At 40.5% G+C, this 19,004-nt stretch overlaps 2 protein-coding genes across 13 annotated transcripts in view; one reads left to right on the top strand and one right to left on the bottom strand.

Annotated features, from left to right (window-relative positions):
- Positions 1-14,516, bottom strand: part of LOC113922240 (protein adenylyltransferase SelO-like) — a 33,918-nt gene extending 19,402 nt beyond the window's left edge. For all 8 annotated transcript variants that reach the window (XM_035729094.1, XM_035729092.1, XM_035729091.1 and 5 more), the window contains exons 1-11: positions 14,232-14,516; positions 10,550-10,668; positions 9,778-9,906; positions 7,105-7,169; positions 6,961-7,017; positions 6,774-6,872; positions 6,521-6,588; positions 4,965-5,052; positions 2,909-2,978; positions 2,079-2,151; positions 106-189 (exon numbers count right to left, since the gene is read on the bottom strand). In XM_035729094.1, the coding sequence (XP_035584987.1) occupies positions 106-189; positions 2,079-2,151; positions 2,909-2,978; positions 4,965-5,052; positions 6,521-6,588; positions 6,774-6,872; positions 6,961-7,017; positions 7,105-7,169; positions 9,778-9,906; positions 10,550-10,668; positions 14,232-14,478 (1,099 nt within the window). In that variant the 5' untranslated portion in view covers positions 14,479-14,516. The remainder of the gene's footprint in view (positions 1-105; positions 190-2,078; positions 2,152-2,908; positions 2,979-4,964; positions 5,053-6,520; positions 6,589-6,773; positions 6,873-6,960; positions 7,018-7,104; positions 7,170-9,777; positions 9,907-10,549; positions 10,669-14,231) is intronic.
- A 24-nt stretch (positions 14,517-14,540) lies between these two features.
- Positions 14,541-19,004, top strand: part of PDSS1 (decaprenyl diphosphate synthase subunit 1) — a 57,577-nt gene continuing 53,113 nt past the window's right edge. For 4 of the 5 annotated variants that reach the window (XR_003519707.2, XM_027592299.2, XM_027592298.2 and 1 more), the window contains exon 1: positions 14,541-15,053. Coding sequence is in view for 3 of the 5 variants with exons in the window: in XM_027592299.2 (XP_027448100.1) it covers positions 14,580-15,053 (474 nt within the window). In the remaining 2 variants the exon portion in view is untranslated. The remainder of the gene's footprint in view (positions 15,054-19,004) is intronic. The other variant, XM_027592301.1, reaches the window with a different exon arrangement.

The raw sequence follows: 19,004 nt of genomic DNA, 5'->3' as shown, positions 1-19,004 counted from the left end.
GTATTAGCTATAACAATTTATCTAAAATAAACCTGTAATCACTTTTTAGTGAAATAAGATATATGTGTGTATATACATACATATTTACATATAAATCACACATACCTGGGTTATAGGCTTCCATAAAACCAAATGGGCCATAGTCGATTGTAATGGATAACAAACTGAAGTTATCGGTATTACAAACACCTGAAACCACAACAAAAAGATTCCAAAAACGTAGTAATAAAATAATAAGGCATTTTTTAAATGTATAAAATTATCCAGAATAGAAAAGGCAATGGAAATGCATTTGTTTTAGAAGTGAAACAAAATTAGATTATCAAGTGAAAGTTTAACTGGTGATGTCAAATAACTTAATAGATATCAAAACTACATCTTTTAACTAAATTTAGCCTTTTGTTTTATACCCCACCCCCACAAAGATTTCAAATAGTGCAGGAACAAAAGCGCCAAGAAATACAACTTCTTCTTACTTATCCTCCATTTCTTCCATTTGTTTTTAAAAATATAGGTTACTTGGAATGGAAATGAAACTAGTAAAGGAATAAGATGAATTCATTTCCAAAGGATGAGAAAAGGGGGAAATATGGATATGTTCCCCATTACAGTCCTCAGCTGCAGACCACTAGCAGACTGGGGAAGGAGTGTGCCCTCCCAGGCAAGGGGGCTAGGGCTGGCGGCCGGAGTGTGGGGTACGAGGAAGCCGGGGAACAGATACACCAGCCTAATACAGGGTATTTGGCAACTGTGTCCAATGTAGGGTTTCAACCTTTTTCGGAGCAAGATGGCCCTGTTTATCAAAATGTTAAATAGACAGACTCTCTAACCCAGCCATTCCACATTAGGGGTTTGTCCTCCAAAGTTACCTTCAGGAATATGAAGATACAGTTGCAAGGTAGTCGCTATGGTTCATAATAGCAAAAACTATGAAACACCTACCCCGCTCTCCCCCAACCCACCCCAAGAGAGATACACAGAATATGTGTGTGATAAGCAAGCGGATTTCAAGAAGTTTTGCAATGTGGGATTCCCTTTTGGTATTTATCTAGAGACATTAGAACATACATGATTTGTTTTTCAGTTATTCTTAGTTCAGGCAGATAGTCCTTCCTATGCAACTTCACACACTAAGTGGCTTCAAACACACAAGCCAGCCCTGCTTTTTTCATAGGAGGTGTACGAATATCATCCCCAAAAAGCCCAAAAGAATTGATATGAAATGGGTTACTAATGATTACCCTGGAGAATGGAATTCACACTCACTTCTGTATACTTCCAATTCTTTTTTTTTTTTTACGATTTTTTTATTTATTTGAGAGAGAGAGTGAGCCAGAGAGAGAGAGAGAGAGAGCACATAAGCATGGGTGAGGGGAGGGGCAGAGGGAGAAATGGACTCCCCACCGAGCAGGGAGCCAGACGCAGGACTCGATCCCAGGACCCTGAGATCATGACCTGAGCCCGAGGCAGCCACTTAACCGACTGAGCCACCCAGGCACCCTATACTTACCATTCTTTACCATAAGCATGCAGTGCTTTTATAATTAAGATTTTATAAACAGCTTTAAAGAAACCTAAATATAATACATGTAGCCACAATGTTGAAAAGATTTGCAGGCTGGGGCACTTGGGTGGTTCAGTTGGTTAAGCATCCAACTCTGGAGTTTGACTCGGGTCTTGATCTTGGGATTGTGAAATCAAGTCCAGCTTCTGGAGTCAGGCTCTGCGCTCAGCCTGGAGTCTGCTTGTCCCTCTTCCCCCACCCCCGTCCCTCCCCCTGCTCACTCGTGCTCTCTCTAAAATCAATCAAATCTTTTTTTAAAAAAGAAAGTTATGCAGGTAATAATATCCTCGTCAAATTGAGGATGCTTATTCTATTTTGTGTACACTGTTCCATTCAAAACCATTTTAAACACAAGAAAATTGTTTCTCTGTTGCTAAGAACAAATTCATATATCGTAAATGTTAAGAAGATCATCAGCGGGAATATTTTGAAGTACCCAAAAAAGAAGTCTTCTGGTTCAACAAATTAACTCTGCTTTCCCACCAGGAAAATGAAACATCAGTAGATGACTTACCATGAGCAAAACCAACAGACATCCACAAGGCAATGAGTTGTGCCGTCTTTGATACCACAATAGAGAAAAAATCCTAAAATAAAATTCAGAAATTTTTCAGATTTTCAGGAATGTATACTCTTTTAGGATCTTCTGCTAAGTCATAAGGCAAACATGGAAAGAATTCAGAATGCCAAAAGATGACTAAAGGAATGGAAATTAGCAGATGTACAGAAAAAATGGAAGAATGTAGAATTAGTCACCGAGAAATAATATGTAAAGGCTCAGACACAGTATAATGACCAGGCTTCCTCCATGTCCAGTAAGAACAGGAAGAGCATTAGAATTCAGCGCAAGTGAGGTAAATGTAAGCAAAGTGAGTTCTTAAACTTTGAAATGAGTCACCAAGAAAAATAATGGAATTCTCTTCTCTGCGGCCGCTAAGAGAATGAAAGAGGGTTATGAAGACCAAATCATTTCCACGGGAATAGAAAATCACATTTTCCTGTTACGTATTGTGTTTATTTTAAAATTACTACTATAGAAGTATCTATATTTCTCACACGTGAGAAAAGAATACGTAAGACCAAATTACACAACATGGGTGCAAAACATAACGTCTAGAATCAGGATGTAGTAGCACCTGTTCTTTTTCTCTGGATACCTTTCAAACAAAACAACTCTTACCTATGTCTTGTTTATGAATTGGTTCACCTTCTCCTCCTCTAACAAAATGTTCAAAGTGCTCTACATTTCCTTTCCTACCTTTAGTAAAGTTCTAAGTTGTAACTGCTGATGTTGGCGGGCCATGAGAGAAAACCGAGTATCGCTCTTTCTCTTTAAAAACTTACCACATATCTGTTAGGTTCTGTGACCTTCACTGAGGGGAAGTGCTCCCGTATGATGAAGTCTAATAATGTCCTGGAGAGAAGAAGGAGAAAGCATCAGCGTTCCTCAGTATCAAATCATCTAAATCTGCCCTTTACATCCAGGAAGCCATTAGATGCAAACTTAAAATTTTAAAAATTAAAGTAAGATTTTACTCTCAAAACAGCCACAGAGAAATACTTCCTCAATACCAGTCAAAACTGGAAATGTGTTTCTAAGACAGTATTAGATTCCACCATGTTATATTACAAATGCAGATTAGTTCAGTAAATACCCAGCACACACCTACTATATGCCCCATCAGGTGCAAGTCCTGGGGGAAAGGATATGCCAAGACCCAGGCCCAGAGGACCCAAACCTCAAAGCACACAGAGCAGATCAGGGAGACGAACACAGGAAAAAATACTGACATTACAGTGTAACATATGCAATAACAGAACAATATAAAAGACACAAAGATAGCAGGGAACAATTATTTATGTCGGCAGGGTCACGTAAGACTTCACAAACAGGGGGTGGCAAAAAACTGCCCAATGCTTGAAGTTAAAGTACTTAAGTTGTCTGTGTATCATATTTTTTATTCCCTATTTTAACTGACTTGTCAACTAACTATAGTGTTGAATGCACTGGATAAGAAAGAAGCCAGAAAAAAATTGGGGGTTGTAGATGTGACTTGGGAATTATTAAAAGTCAGTCAAAACAAAAGGAGTGGATTAGAGCTTGTGTATATATGTATTTTTCTGGTCATTTAATAATTTAATCGTGAATAAGTGCTTATATGTCAAGAATTGTTGCAGGCATTTGGGAAACAAAAAGGAATATATACGTGGCTATGTGAGCCAATAGAGAGATTTTCAGGAGAAGGCGGTCACTAATATACATCAAATGCCAGAGAGCTAAGTGAACAATACGAAAGTACTACTACCAGATGGAACAGTTTCAGTGACACCATGAATCCAAGCAGAAGTGACCCCAAAAAACAAACAGAAGTTAGAAATAATGCCCTTTGAGTGTAGACAACTCTTCTCAACAAGCAAGATGACCATGAGCTCAGAGAACATTTGCTAAAGTAAGAGACTCAGAGACCACTCTGACCAGTGTGATGACTTTTCTACTCTGCTTACTCATTTCCCTCTTGTCTTCTCTCCCCGCATCCTTCACTGACTAGGTATCTGGACTTACTACGCTGATAACTACAATACAGGATCCACAACCCAAATGATTCTAGTTTGTCTAAGAGAATCTATGTGACTTTTTATGACTTTTTAAAACTGTATTATCTTAACAACAGGAAGCAAAATTCCTCTCAAAGGAGGAAATGTTTTTGCCTGAAGACACATCTCATAAGTGGGCTTGAGGAGGATGGAGCTGTGCAAGTAGAGACACTGCGGGCACCAAGACATCACAAAATGCTGGAAACTGTACTGCGTGGTGCAAGAGGAAGAATTCGTTGCTTTCGCTCTTTTGAAGTGATCCTCTGTCCTCCCTGCAGAAAAGTCTTCAGTAAGATACATTCTGTCCTGAGATGCTTTGTGTAAACTTTGCCTGTTTGTTTGTTTGCTTTTGTCCTAGTGAAGGGGCTGAGTTTCAAGTATGCGTCAACCCAGAGCAAACCAGGCATCTCACACCTGTCAAAACTACAGTCCAAGGAAGAAGAGACAGGAGAGAGAAGACACCCTGGGAATCCCAGAAGTTGGAAGGAGATCTTTGGGCCTCTGCAGGCTGCAGATTTGGGGGGGTGGGGGTTGAATTACTTCCACCCAGGGCTCTGAATGGCACAGAGGCCCTCAGCTGCAACTGGGTTGCATACTAGATTAAAAATTCCTTGAGCAAAGGGTCTACTGGGTCTCACACTTCTTTTGGCCTCCTAGAAAACCCACACATAGCAAGTGTTAAAAATATTTATTAATTGAAATATTTGGTTTTACTTATAAGAAAACCAAAAGTATTTTAACTTCACAGCACTTATATAAGCATTTAATTGTCTTCGATCACTTAAAAAAAAAGTCATTTTCTAACCTTAGTAAATCCAGTTCACCATAATGAGCCAAAATTTCTAATGATCCAATTCTAAACCATGATTTTGCAACACGCAGCACTATTGCACCTGAAAAACACACATTTTAGCACAAGTTATTTTAAACTGTGCAAATACAGCATAATAAGCTTTTCTGAGAATTTAAATTATTTTAGTAGAAAAACAATACAGGAACCCAATTTATCAGAAAAGCAACTAATTTATACTCTAGAAAGGATTGAGGATTTTTCTCTATTTCTTTAAGCCTTGAATCAGTTTGAATATCAGGAACCACAACACTTTCAGAAATACCAAGGCTCCAACCTCACTAAAGGCCGCTCAGTTAAACTGTCAGGATCCAAACATGGGGATTCCCACTGTCTCCTCTGTTGTGACCTTTTCCCTGTACCCTCACCCCAAAATAGGGAATTAGTAAATAATTTCCATGGCATAGTCCCTGCAAGTGCCTTCTCTCGGTGTAACTAATCGAAAATCAACGTCAATAAATGAACGTTTGCATATGTTCTAACTTATGCATACACAGATGAAACAAAGTGAATCTATGCATTTTTGTGTTAGTGTTTGCAGCCTTCTGTTGCCGCCTTCTGTTTTGACTACAGGCATTAGCAATACAATTAGTAAAGAGAATTTGTGTCTTTTTTTTCTCAAAAGGAATGCTGTACTTCCATGTGTCTAGATGTCAAGATGAAGTCTTCCCAGGCAACAAAGCCTCCTGCTCTGTTGGTGCTGCCCTTCGACATAATCCCACATTCACTGCTACCTCTGGGCCTCTGTGCTATTCCCTGCTCCACGCACATGCACACTCCTTCTTCTCCCCCAACTGCAATCCTTCCTAACCTCAAAGATAAATAACCCTTAACTCCTTTAAGCATGACTACTTTAGGGGGATTGTTTTTTATGAAAATCTTGTCAAAACATATTAGGTGCTAAGTATAAAGAATATAACTCGGTGGACACTCGGTGAATCACCGTGAACATCAGTAAAAATGCTGCCCCCGTCATACAGTGATGTCCGCAGGACCCAACAGAGCAGGTAAGGCTTTGCTTTCTAAACTGTTGAATAAGATTATTATTAGGGCACCTGGCTGGCGTAGTTGGTAGAGCATGTGACTCTTGATCTCAGGGCAGTGAGGGCAAGCCCCACACTGGTGTAGAGCTTACTCAAAATCAATCAATCAATCAGTCAATCACTTATTACTGATTTTCAGGTCTCTTCTCTCCCCAGAGATTCAAGGTCAAGTTTCTCTCACTGTTTCTTTTGCTGCTCTGCAGCACACTTCTCACCCCTTCCTGATTTTTTTTATTTCTGGCCTACTAAAGCCTGAGGAAGAAGTTAACTGAACCGACTGGAAGCATGCATGAAGTAAGAGCAGTCAGGCTCTGAGGAAAGGTCTGAGGGTCTCTCCTCAGAAGAAAGAGCATGAACTTTCATGTCCTGGTTTTGTAACATTTTGCTGGTCCACAAAGATGTCCAGGATTTGTTACTCTTTAAGAACTCAGCCGAATTTTATGTAAATATTCTAAAAATTATCATTACCTCTTTCTTTCACAATGTTTCCATTGTAGAACTGATCTCTCCATACTTCATCATCGCTCACAACCAGACTGAAACATAAGAGAATCCAACAAAGTTACATGTTAACTGCTAGCAAGCTACCAAGAAGTACCTAAAACCGTAAGAAATGGTGAGAAATCATGCTACCAGAGATTTATTGGCTCAATTTACCAACACATGCCTGCAGAAAACATGATGCGGTCCTGAAAGTTAGCTTCAAGGAAAAAGGAATTACCTTGCAGCTCTGCTAGTTGGAATTCCAAGAGAGTGCATAGCCTCGCTGCATAAAAATTCTCTCACTGAGGAACGAAGTACAGCTCTGCCGTCACCATTTCTAGGGCAAAACAAGAAAAAACATTTTCAGTTGTAATGAAGACAACATTAATTTTTATTTAGGTGACCAAAAAAATATCAAACTGTACCGGGAGTATGGAGTCTTTCCTGAGCCCTTTAATTGGAGCTCCCACTTTTCACCCTGCCTTCAACAACAACAAAGAAATCTAAGTATCAGAAGATCCGTGTTAATATTTAGCAGAAAAGCTATTGTACCAGAAAACATGTGGTACCTGTTCATGTAAATTCCAAGAAGATGGGCTCTTCCGTCCCCAAGCTGACCTGCCCATATCCCAAACTAAAGGAGAAAAAGGAAAATTATTCATGCTTATTACCCTTTAAAGCTTTCATAGTAATTTTACAGCCAAAGTTATTTTGTAAAAATTGAGAATGGGGTATTGCATTTTTAGGATTATAATAATCAACAACTTGAACAAAGGTGAAAATAAAATTCAATCAATAAGACATAAGTGAAATTCATTTTAAAAAATATAAATTTGAGACATATAATTAAATTCATCATCTTACAGCTGAGCTAAACTCTGTTAGCTGTAGAATACTTAGAACTGATCTATTGATCTATTTAATTCCAGAATATGAACTAGGAACAACTTATTTATAGAAAGTTTGCCTATAGTATATGTATGCAATGTAAAATCAAGAACATACTTGCAACTGAAAAAATTTGCTTTTGAACTTGCACAGTTAGCTGTTTCCAACATTTTCTGTTTGTGGTTGCCCAACTCCCAGTTATACCACTTACTAGCTATGGAAATTTGAATTACTTAATCCCATTGAGACTGACCTTTCATTTCTGTAAAATGAGATAACCCTTGCCAGGTTGTTACAAGAATGAATGCTAATGGATGCTCTGTCCTATGTCCGACACATGCAAGAGCTCCTAAGATGGTAATAATTATCATTACCAACAGTGATTTGCTAACTTAGACATCACTCCATTTTCCACATGCATGTTACTTCCACCAGAAGGTTGTCTCTGACTTTCTGGGACTAGGAGGGTTCTGTGAATTCCCATGACTCCTACTCTTAACCCTATCACGATGCTGATGTTATTAGAATTCACTTCTTTATCTCCTCCCCTAGAGTATTAGCAATCTATAGTTCCTGGCACATAAAAGGGGTTCTATAAATAGGTGTGGAATATTTAAACTATGTTTATAGTTCTGATAGAAAAACATGAATTTGAGAAAAATCTATCCAGTATTTTAATTTTTCATCTTAACAAGGAACAGATCACCATTAATTTTAGCTATATGATACCTCTAAGAGCACAAATCTGAAAGGTGCTCTTAGCATATTCTGGCAATTTCTAAAGTCAACAATACATTAGGTATATCCCACACCATGAAAAAGAAGTAGAAAGAATAGTAACTCCAGAGCTAGGAGTGAAGTCCGGGGAACTAAGAAGGTAGCTCTCTATTAATAAAGGAGAAATCATTTAGTGTTCAAAATGGCAAAGCCATCCTTATAAATCTTTATAATTTCAAATCAGAGAGAAGCAAGAGATGAAACGTGAAATTGATGAGAAAAATCTAGTTTACTACGCTACCCCAAAAAAAAAATCCTACAAAAAAATACAGCTTAACAAAACTCTGCAGGGCTTAAGGTCTGCATTTGTACTCTAACAGTACATGTTGAGTACTGGTACAAAATGCTATCTAATAAATTTAACCTATGTGGGAAATGGCTTTTTGAACTATGGAATCCCTATATTTGGGAGCTAAAAAAAACCATAAGGATCATCTAGTCCAGAAGTTTCAAAATTGAGAAACATAGTTCGGCAAAATGTTATTTTTCCTTAAAAACAAAATACAACAAAACCCTACAGTCAAGTATGTTGGGAAAATGGGGTGTTAAATAAAATTAAGCGGATTTCTTTGCTACAGCCCTTCTCACAACTCCTGGAATGGACCTGGTCAACCCTTGCACCTTACGGATCAAGACACTGAGGTTCGAGTTTGTCATAGATGACCCCTGAAGTCTTTTTCCATCCTAATGGTCTATGTCACTTTGCTTCTCGGCTTATGTCAGTTTAGCTTCTATGACAGTTTTGCCTCTTAGGATATTGAGGAATGAAAGCAACAAAAATCTAAAAGGAATTAACTGCCCCCAACAAACCAGAGCCTGATATTATCATTATTATAATAGCTATCATGGAAGCACTTTTTACTTTTCATATTTTCTAACTTAATCCTTACTCCAACCCTATTATGCTTCTCTACTTTTCCTAAAATATATTCCGAAGTCAGCCAGCCCCCGGACAGCCAGACTGTAATCTTATCTAGTTCACAGCAAGTTCAACAACTGGTCCTGTGTTCCTTCTTTTTCTCCTTTTTTTTTTTTTAATTTAGTCAGATATCACAACCTGAACTTGCTTCAATATCTTAACTTCATTTCTAGAAGTCGCTTTCCTAATTGCTTCAGCATAAATAACATCCTCAGTTAATCCTGATTAAATTCTAGCAGTCTCTAGCAGTTCTAAAACTTCCTTCTGCAGGTATCCTGGCAAAACTATAATCTCTTTATCCTTCTGGGGCTTTTATATTGACTTTTTGTGCTACTTGACTTTGCCTACATCTCTTGCCTGAAACGTCCCTGAATGAGTTCTCTAGCAATAATTCACAGAAATATTATATTAGTGCTATCCCAGTTTTCCTGATTCTGTCAAAGAAAGTTGGGCATTAGCTTTATCACAGCAAGAAATCACATCAGCCAATTACAAACATCTTACGATGACACATTCTTCTAGAAGCATCTGTTGAAGTCTCCATACACTAATATTAGAAGAATTAATGCAAAATAACTTCATTAATGGGACAGCCTTTCCACCAACTGTTTATATTTACGTAAGGGAAGTCGTAGCGGATGCTATGATGCTGTCATACCTGGTGCCCACCATATCTGTGAGCCAATGGAATGGATCCAAATACTATCTTTTCACCACTCACAAGCTGGATAAAATCATCTGTTTCGGAGACAGATAAGTCAAGGTCCAAAATATCTTCTGGAACTTCCTGACGCAGGAAAAAAACAAAAACAAAACAAAAAGACCTTACAAACTGAAGTAATCCTTTAATAATTTTAGAGAAAAGAGACTTGGTGGAAGAAAGAAAATTAAAAGAATGAACCTCTTCAAAAAGTACATTAATATTTTCTCATGAGGGATGTACCATAGTTTATATTATTTATGCTATTTGGGAAAATCAGTTCTATTAGACAGTTTTAAAATTTTTATTTAATTCTTGTGATGCATAGTTAAATACTATTTTTCTTAGCACACATTCTTTAAAGGAACTAGAAAAAAGTTAATGTCCTATTTCTATCACAAATCCAATTATATCATGAGAGAACAATTTATAATTTATTAGAGCCCATTTCTAAGAATTTAACTCATTTGCCCCTTTTTTCAAAAAGGGGTGTTTTCTTTGTAAGATAACTTTAAGATCAAACGGAGTACTAGGCTGAGTATCAAAACTAGGAATCAGTATCAAAACATGATTTCTAAGAATGACATTCTCCAAGTGTCTGAATTTTAAACACAAATATAATCATTTACCAATAGACTAACAATTCAACTCCAAAAAGTATGAATATCTTTTTTTTAGACAAAAGTTATAATGAATTAAGTATTTTTGTTGTGAAAAAATAAAGCCTAACCTTTGAAACTGCTACAAGACGTACTCTTGATTTGAAAGGAGTAGGGAAGGCAATTGAAAAAATACAGTTTTTCACTTTACGAACATAATTTTCTTTAACAGGATCAACTGGCAACACGGCTGATTAAAAAAAAAAAACAACAAAATCTCTTCTTAGTGTTTTCATTTGTCTCATAGACAACATTAACATTCCTCAGGACTACAGTTCTTCGAGAAAATCAATTTATACCACTGTTTTCTTCCTACTGCGTTATTTAAAGCCTATTTTGTCATTTCAACCATATCTATCCAATATTCATGTAATACAGTAAATGGAGCCACCCAAGAAGATGGGAGATGGAAAAAGTTTAAAACAAGATACATACCCTGTCTTTGAGGATTTCACTTGTGGGAGACCAACAGGATACACAATATGTTTATAAATAAGGATGTATAAATGAAGTGGAGGTGAGCAGCATTATAGTTTTAGAATTACAGTACTAGTACAGTACTAGTGGAATTAGTACAGCTAATTCCACTAGCCAATTCAGTGGAATCCAACCAAAAAATATTAGGCAGTTAATCACATTCTTTCTGCCCTTCAGAAAATCATAATTACTCAAAGAAACAGATACATATAAAAAACCCTAATACCACGCAACAGATGTTTTACTAAATGTACAAAGCATGCACTAAAGCACATGTACCTTATTTTAAAAGCTGCACGAAAAGAGTTCTGAACATGCTTTAGATACTCAGAACGTATTTTCTTTTAAGTACAATTTAAAAAATCTTAATCTGTTTTCCTAATCCAAACCAATTAAAACAAAAAACAAACAGAAGAGGGTAGGTGTATTACTAAAATCACAAAACAAGGGGACACAAAAACTTGTTTTTGGATAGAGATTATATTGTCAAGATATCAGTGTAACCAGATTATTTAATAAACATATGGAAACCCAACCAACATCCTAGCAGGATTTTTTTGAAGAAAAAGATCATCTTAGGGCGCCTGGGTGGCTCAGTTGGTTAAGCGTCTGCCTTCAGCTCAGGTCCTGGGGTCGGGTTCCCTGCTCAGTGGGGAACCTGCTTCTCCCTCTCGCTCTGCTGTTCCCCCTGCTTGTGAGTTCTCTCTTTCTCAAATAAATAAAATCTTAAAAAAACAACAACTGATCAGCTTAAAGTGTAAATCTTGAAAAATAAAAACTAATGTTTTAGAAATGGGAGTTTTCTTATAAATTATAAGAACACAATAACTAAAAATAGTTATCCCCCAAATAGATGCAAAGAACAAAGGGACTCAATAAAAAGAACAGAAACAGCCCAAAGTAATGTTAAGAATTCTCTATATAATGAAAATGATATTTTGAATCAGTAGGGAAACGTGGCATCAAGATACATCAAGATCCAACTGTTCGGATTAACTTCTATTTATCCCACCCAAGCCTAGGTGAACCAAATGTCAGTTATAACAGAAATAAGAGTAATCTTCTATCTTTCCCAGATGAGTATAAAAACAGGCAAATGTGGACCAGATTTAACCTTTATATTTTCCCCTAAATACATGGTACATAAGGCACATTATGGGGAACAAATGGGTAGTCAGCCAAAAAACAGCTGATTTCAGCATTCACCACAGAAAACCTGACAATATGATTAAAAGTAGAAGATCCCACAGTGTATTTTCTTCTCTTTTAGGAGAGCCATTATATGGAAATAGACTAAATTATAATTTGTGCACTTATCATGATGCCCTAACATTTTAGTAGCACACAGACAGTATTTACTGTTCATTAATACCCATGATTTTGTACTGACTGACTCACATTTTGGCAAGGTAGTTTATCAGCCAATACATTTAATCATTGGCTGTGGAACAAGAGGCCAACTGCTTCAGAAGTCCCCAGCCCTCACCCTCGTTACACTTTAACCAAATGATCAGTCATAAACTACAAACCCAAACCAAGACAAAATTCCAGATGCATAGTAAGTCTTTATCTTAACATCTCAGAGAAATCAGTCATTCCAAAATTAAATTCTGTAGCATTCAGCTTTGCCTAAGAATATGAAATCCACAAAACCAGCGAATCTTTCAGTTTGATGATGCCTGAACCTCTTCTCTCAATAAACGTTCTTACTACAGTGACCTTGGTAATTCATTGATCATTTATCTGATAACATCAGGATGAGACGTTTTCAGGCAGTACTATGGATCAAGACATGGTATACAATCTATACATAGTATCATGTATATAATCTCTCCTTGGCTATAAAACCTGGTCCTACCACACAGCATGTTTTGAACAGTATCACTATGGAAAGAAAATGTCTTATTAAAGTACAGTCAACTCTCCAACATTGAAATAACAACTTTGAAAATGCTTTCAATTACACACTTATTCCATGTTTATCAGTCATTACTGGTCGCTTCATTCATAAAAGTAGTCAAAATGACCCAAGTTGTTCCTAGCCTGTGCATAGAGGGGTCTGTTCTTTGGCAGTTACTTGCACAGCTCAATGGTTTTAACTTCCTAGACACAGGCTTGGCCTCTTTGGCTCGGGAGAGACGGCTCGCCCAGACAGAAGGTCCCGCTTGGTCGCTCCCGGTACCGGAGCCGGCAGCGGGGCGACGGGCGGCTCCCGCGAGCTCGGGGCAGGCGAGGGGGCGAGCGCCCGAGGTTCGGCGCGACCGTCCCGGGATGCATGTATTCTGCAACCTATTGGTAGGTTATATAGCTCATCAAAGGTGTAGCTATACTATAATTTTGGAAACCTTCACAAAGTTTATCTGCTTTCCCTACTTAGCCTTGCATAAATTCCATCTTTTTAAGAGCGAGGTGTTTTGTTTTAATCAGGGAAAACTATCTCTAAATGAAAATGGCCTGGTAGATAGAGCCGTATCTGCCAACTGTGAGCTTGGCAAGACATGCAAATCCTCCTATCTGTGTCCCTATCTGTGAAAAGGGGCAAATGATAATACCTAAATTGTAGGATTATTGTAAATACAAGTGTTTATTGCTACACTTTACCGTGGCAAAGTCTAGCTGTGGCGTATTTCTTAATATACAAGCCTGTATCAAGCCACAGATGTGTACTAACAGCCTTTATTTGTAAAGCACCTGACATTTTTTTTTTTACATCATATTCCTCAAGATTGGGGAAAAAATCCTAAACTTGGCTTATTTTAGCCAACCTTATTCTATGCTCTTATTCCGTAAAAAAACAACACTTTGAAGATAAATATAAAAATAATGTGCTCAGCTATACCACGGGTACTTTCACTTTTTAAATGCAAAAAGCATGGTTCAAAAGAACAGACAAAAATTTTAAGAGAATTGTAGTTGCCTATTTGCTGGTCTATTTCCTCATAAAGGTGAATTTTTTGAGGACAGATGAAGCTTCTTTCATTTCTGTATCCCTAACGCCTACACTTTCTCTCCCTGGCTCTGTTTGTGTGCACCACCGACTGCTGTTATAAGCACGCTTTCTCATTACCATGAAAAGAGTAATCTGGCCATAGAACCAAGGAGAGGTCTTTCTAACCCACGTCAGGTTCTAATCCTGTACATAATTCCAGTATCCCCAAGGCTGGCAAATATGTCCAACATTACCAAATACTAAACAATTTCACACAGCTAAGTACACCCACGAGTGGGACTCCCATCTAGATATGAGCAAGACTGCCAAACTATGCCACGATGTACCTTTAAGGTTTTCGGAGGACAGAGTCCAAAAGTCGAGAGACAAGGCTAATTTAGCTTCTGTCTCACAAAAGCCCAGCTCGTGGTGCGACACGTTACTGGAAAGATGCCAAAGGCGGGCACTTCCTTCCAGGCCAGGGAGCAAGGAGCAGAGGACAACGGCGTGGCAGGTCACGCCCAGGAGAAACAGCGGCGGACACCGGAGCCCCCGGGTTCGGCAGCAAAACAGGAGCCCAATTCTTTGAGTCATCTCTCTGCCTAAACACGCAGAACAGAAGAGCTGCCGACTGGAGGTCTGGGCGCGGTGGCAGTTCTTGTTACCGGCCGCTCTCCCAAAGGTCCATTTTTGCTATGACCGCTGGAGCTCCTGGCTCCCCGGAGCGGCGGGCAGGGGCTCGGGAGAGACGGCTCGCCCAGACAGAAGGTCCCGCTTGGTCGCTCCCGGTACTGGAGCCGGCAGCGGGGCGACGGGCGGCTCCCGGGAGCTCGGGGCAGGCGAGGGGCCGAGCGCCCGACGTTCCGCGCGGCCGTCCCGGGAGCGCGCCTTCAGGCGCCAGCCCCGGGAGAAGCGGGAAGCGGCGGCCCGCGTGGGGCCCAAGCTCTTCCTGTGCCAAGTTTCCGGCTCCGGGTCCCGGGAGGCGGACCGCCGGGCCGCAGGCGGAGCCAGCGCCCCGCCGCGGCTTTCAGACTCTGACCATGGCCTCAGGCGGGTGGCCCTGGCGGCGCTGCTGCTCCTGGAGGCCGGCGGCCCGGAGCCCCGGGCCCGGCTCCCCCGGCCGCGCGGGGCCGCCCCGGACGCCCTCGGCTGCAGACGCGGGCGCTCAGGTGAGGCCCCGAGGCGCGCGCGGCAGCCGGGCGCAGAGGTCACGGCGCCAATGACAGCGGCGCGGCAGAAATGAATGGGAGCTAGCGGCACGTGCGTCGGGGCTGGGGGCCGCGGGGCTGCGCTGCGGGGGGACCCCGGGCTGGCTGGGCGCCGGGACCCGAGCCCCGCCGGGGGACGTGGAGCGGTGGGCGCCGGGCGTCTGTGCCTGAAGCAGGGGTGCCCGGCGCGAGACTGCAGAACGTGGTCCCGGGGACCCGGACGCCTCGGGGCCTGGGGAGGGAGCGGTGAGGAGCCAGGCCTTGGGGGCAGGCGGGGGGGCGGCGGGGTAGTCAGGTTGTCTCCTGGGGTAGGGAGCCAGTGAAGCCTGGAGACCCGACTGCACCCGTTTCCTTTCGGATTTCAGCCAGGGCTTCAGGAGGACAGGTCTTAATTAGGATTTTAGAGCAAAAGGTGCCCCCTGAGATCCAGGTGGGCTCGGAATAGGCGGTTTGTGGAGAGTATGTAGGGCTAATGCCCTGGGTGCACCGCATTTCTGTCTCTGTCGTACAGTAGTTGCTTCCCCGGGAGACCCAACCCGGACGGGGTGGGAGGGCACTGGAAGAAAAGGCCTGAGGATGTCACAAGTAGAGAAACATTGAACTTTGATGTGACTTCTTGAGTTGAGTCAGAATCTCAGCACTAACCGTGACTACTTGACTCTCTCCTGTACAGCTCTTGGGCCCGACCTCATTTTTCTCCCTTTCCGGCCAGTTTAGCCTCTGTAAAGTGACATGTTCTGTGGCTCCATAAGTCTTTTTTTTATTTTTTTTTTAAGATTTTTATTTATTTATTCATGAGAGACAGAGGGAGAGAGAGAGAAGCAGAGGGAGAAGCAGGCTCCCAAGGAGCAGGGAGCCCGATGCGGGACTCGATCCCAGGACCCTGGGATCATGACCTGAGCCGAAGGCAGACGCTTAACCATCTGAGCCACCCAGGCGCCCTGGCTCCATAAGTCTTAACTGCACTTTGTAGTGATTGATTCTCAAAGTGCTATAGGGTAGCACTGTTTGGGATAATTGAGCAAAATCTGTAGATTCACTGTCCTTTTTAGAGACTTCTCCAGTCACATAGCAATTATGATGTGTTCCCCTTTCATCCACAAGACTCAGGGTTTTTTGCTTTGTTTTGTTTTGTTTTGTTTTAAGTTTATTGAATTTAGGACTCTTCTATTTCAGTTGGCTTTGGGACACTTCATATTCCCATGTATTCCTCAAACATCAGTTACCTATATGAAATATGTAGCTTTTATAAATGTATACTTTGTACCAAGGTGGATACATATCACAACTTATCCAGAACAGGCACCTGGAGAGAGAATAGCAGCAGGGCCAGCAAACAGCTAGTAAAAAGAGAATATGGGCGAAGAGTCTCAGGACTTTGCTGGGATCCATTTCAGTACTGTTCTAACCAGACTTCAATATTTCTAGCATCACAGATGAAGGCATTATTTGGAGAGATGTTTGCACCCTCCATCTAATAGCACTGGATACTTCTTTGACACTCCTTTTTTAAAATGTATTTAAATTCCAGTATAGGGGCACCTGGGTGGCTGGGTCGTTAAGCGCCTGCCTTCTGCTCAGGTCATGATCCCAGAGTCCTGGGATCGAGCCCCGCATCGGGCTTCTTGCTCGGCAGGAAGCCTGCTTCTCCCTCTGCTGCTCCCCCTGCTTGTGCTCGCTCACGCATGCTCTCTCCTTCTCTGTCTCAAATAAATAAATAAAATCTTTTAAAAAATAAATACATTCCAGTATAATTAATGCACAGTATTATGTTAGTTTCAGGTGGGCAATGTACTGATTTGAAAATTCCATAGGGATAAGTGTACTCTTGATCCCCTTCACCTGTTTCCCCCACGGACCTCCCCTCTGGTAACCATCAGTTTGTTCTCTAGTTAAGAACCTGTCTTCTGGTTTGTCTCTTTTTTCTATGTTCATTTGTTTTTTAAATTCCACATGTGAGTGAAATCATTTCTCTTCATGACTCATTTCAGTTAGTGTTATACTCTCGCTCCATCCGTGTTGTTGCAAATGGCAAGGTTTCATTCTTTTAATAGATGAGTAATATCCTATTGTATATATACCACATCTTCTTTATCCATTTACCTATCAATGGAAACTTGAGTTACTTCGATATTTTAGCTATTGTAAATAACACTGCAGTAAACATAGGGGTGCATATATCTTTTCAAATTCGTGTTTTCATACTTTCTGGGTAAATACCCACTGGTGGAATTACTGGATCATATGGTAATTCTGTTTAATTATTTTGAGGAAACTCCATACTATTTTCCACAGGCTGCATCAGTTTGCATTCCAACAGTAAACGAGTATTCCTTTTTCTCCACATCCTCAGCACTTGCTTCTTGTGGTTTTGATTTTAGCCATTCTGACAGATGTGAGGTGATATCTCGTTCTGATTTTAATTTGCATTTCTGTAATGATTAGTGAGGTTGAGCATCTTTTCATGTGTCTGTTGACCATCTGTATGTCTTTGGAGAAATGTCTGTTCATGTCTTCTGCCCATTTTTAATTGGATTAAATGTTTTTTTGGTGTTGAGTTGTATGAGTTCTTTATATATTTTGGCTACTAACCCCTTATATATGATCCGTAAAGATCTTCTGGTCAGTAGGTTATCTTTTCATTTTGTTGATTGTTTGCTGTACAGAAGCTTTTTATTTTGATACAGTCCTGACACTCCTTTTTTTTTTTTTTTTTTTTTTGATGACGTGCCCACTGAACAACTTTTCCAGCCACAGAAAGGGTGCTTTCCTGGAGAGAATGTGCTCAGTGTTTTCCATGTCTGCTTTCAGGACCACAGGGTGGTACTACACTGATGATGCCAATGCCATATATTGCTGATTCATGTGTCATCACTATTTTCACTATAAATGAAGACATTGGCCTTCTGGTGTCTACCTCAGGCATGTGTCTTTGGTTACTTCAAGTCTCTTAAGCCCTGATAATCCTAACAAAGAGCAACAATGATAAAAGCCACGTCTGCCCTCAGACGCAGCTCTGTTTCCTCATATATGTACCTTCTCCCAACTTCACCTGTGGTAGCATTAACAAATCTTGCAATAGGACAGAAACCGGTGTGCATCTGTTACTGCCAAATCACTTGTCGATTTTTGATTCTTACTCAGCTTTTTTTTTTTTTTAAGTAAATTCATGGGGGCGCCTGGGTGGCTCAGTCAGTTAAGCGTCTGCCTTTGGCTCAGGTCCTGATTGAGCCCCACATCGGGCTCCCTGCTCCGCGGGAAGCCTGCTTCTCCCTCTCCCACTCCCCCTGCTGTGTTCCCCTCTCGCTGTGTATCTCTCTGTCAGATAAATAAAATCTTTAAAAAAAATTAAAATCAATTCAATTTAGTTTACATATAGTGTATTATTAGTTTCAGGGGTAGCATTTACTGGTTCATCAGTTGCATATAACACCCAGTGCTCATTACATGAAGTGGCCTCCTTAATGCCCATCACCCAGTTACCCCATCACCTGGTTACCCCATCTTCCCACCCAACTTCCCTCCAGCAACCCTCAGTTTGTTTCCTATAGTAAGAGTCTCTTATGGTTTGCCTTCCTTTTCATCTTATTTTAGTTTTCCTTCCCTTCCCGTGTATTCATCTGTTATGTTTCTTAAATTCCACATATGAGTGAAATCATATGGTATTTGTCTTTCTCTGACTGACTTATTTCACTTAACATAATACATTATAGTTCATCCATGTTGATGCAAATGGCAAGATTTCTTTTTGATGGCTGAGTAATATTCTGGTGTGTGTGTATATTCTATTTAAGTATCCATTCATCTGTTGATGGACATCTGGGCTCTTTCCATATTTTGGCTATTGTGGACATTGCTGCTATAAACATTAGGGTGCATGTGCCCCTTCAAATCACAATTTTTGTATCCTTT

This window comes from Zalophus californianus, chromosome 9 (assembly GCF_009762305.2).
Source record: "Zalophus californianus isolate mZalCal1 chromosome 9, mZalCal1.pri.v2, whole genome shotgun sequence".
Lineage (NCBI taxonomy): Eukaryota > Metazoa > Chordata > Mammalia > Carnivora > Otariidae > Zalophus > Zalophus californianus.
The sequence above is the reverse complement of the archived record's forward strand: the minus strand, read 5'-3'. Positions and strand labels throughout refer to the sequence as shown.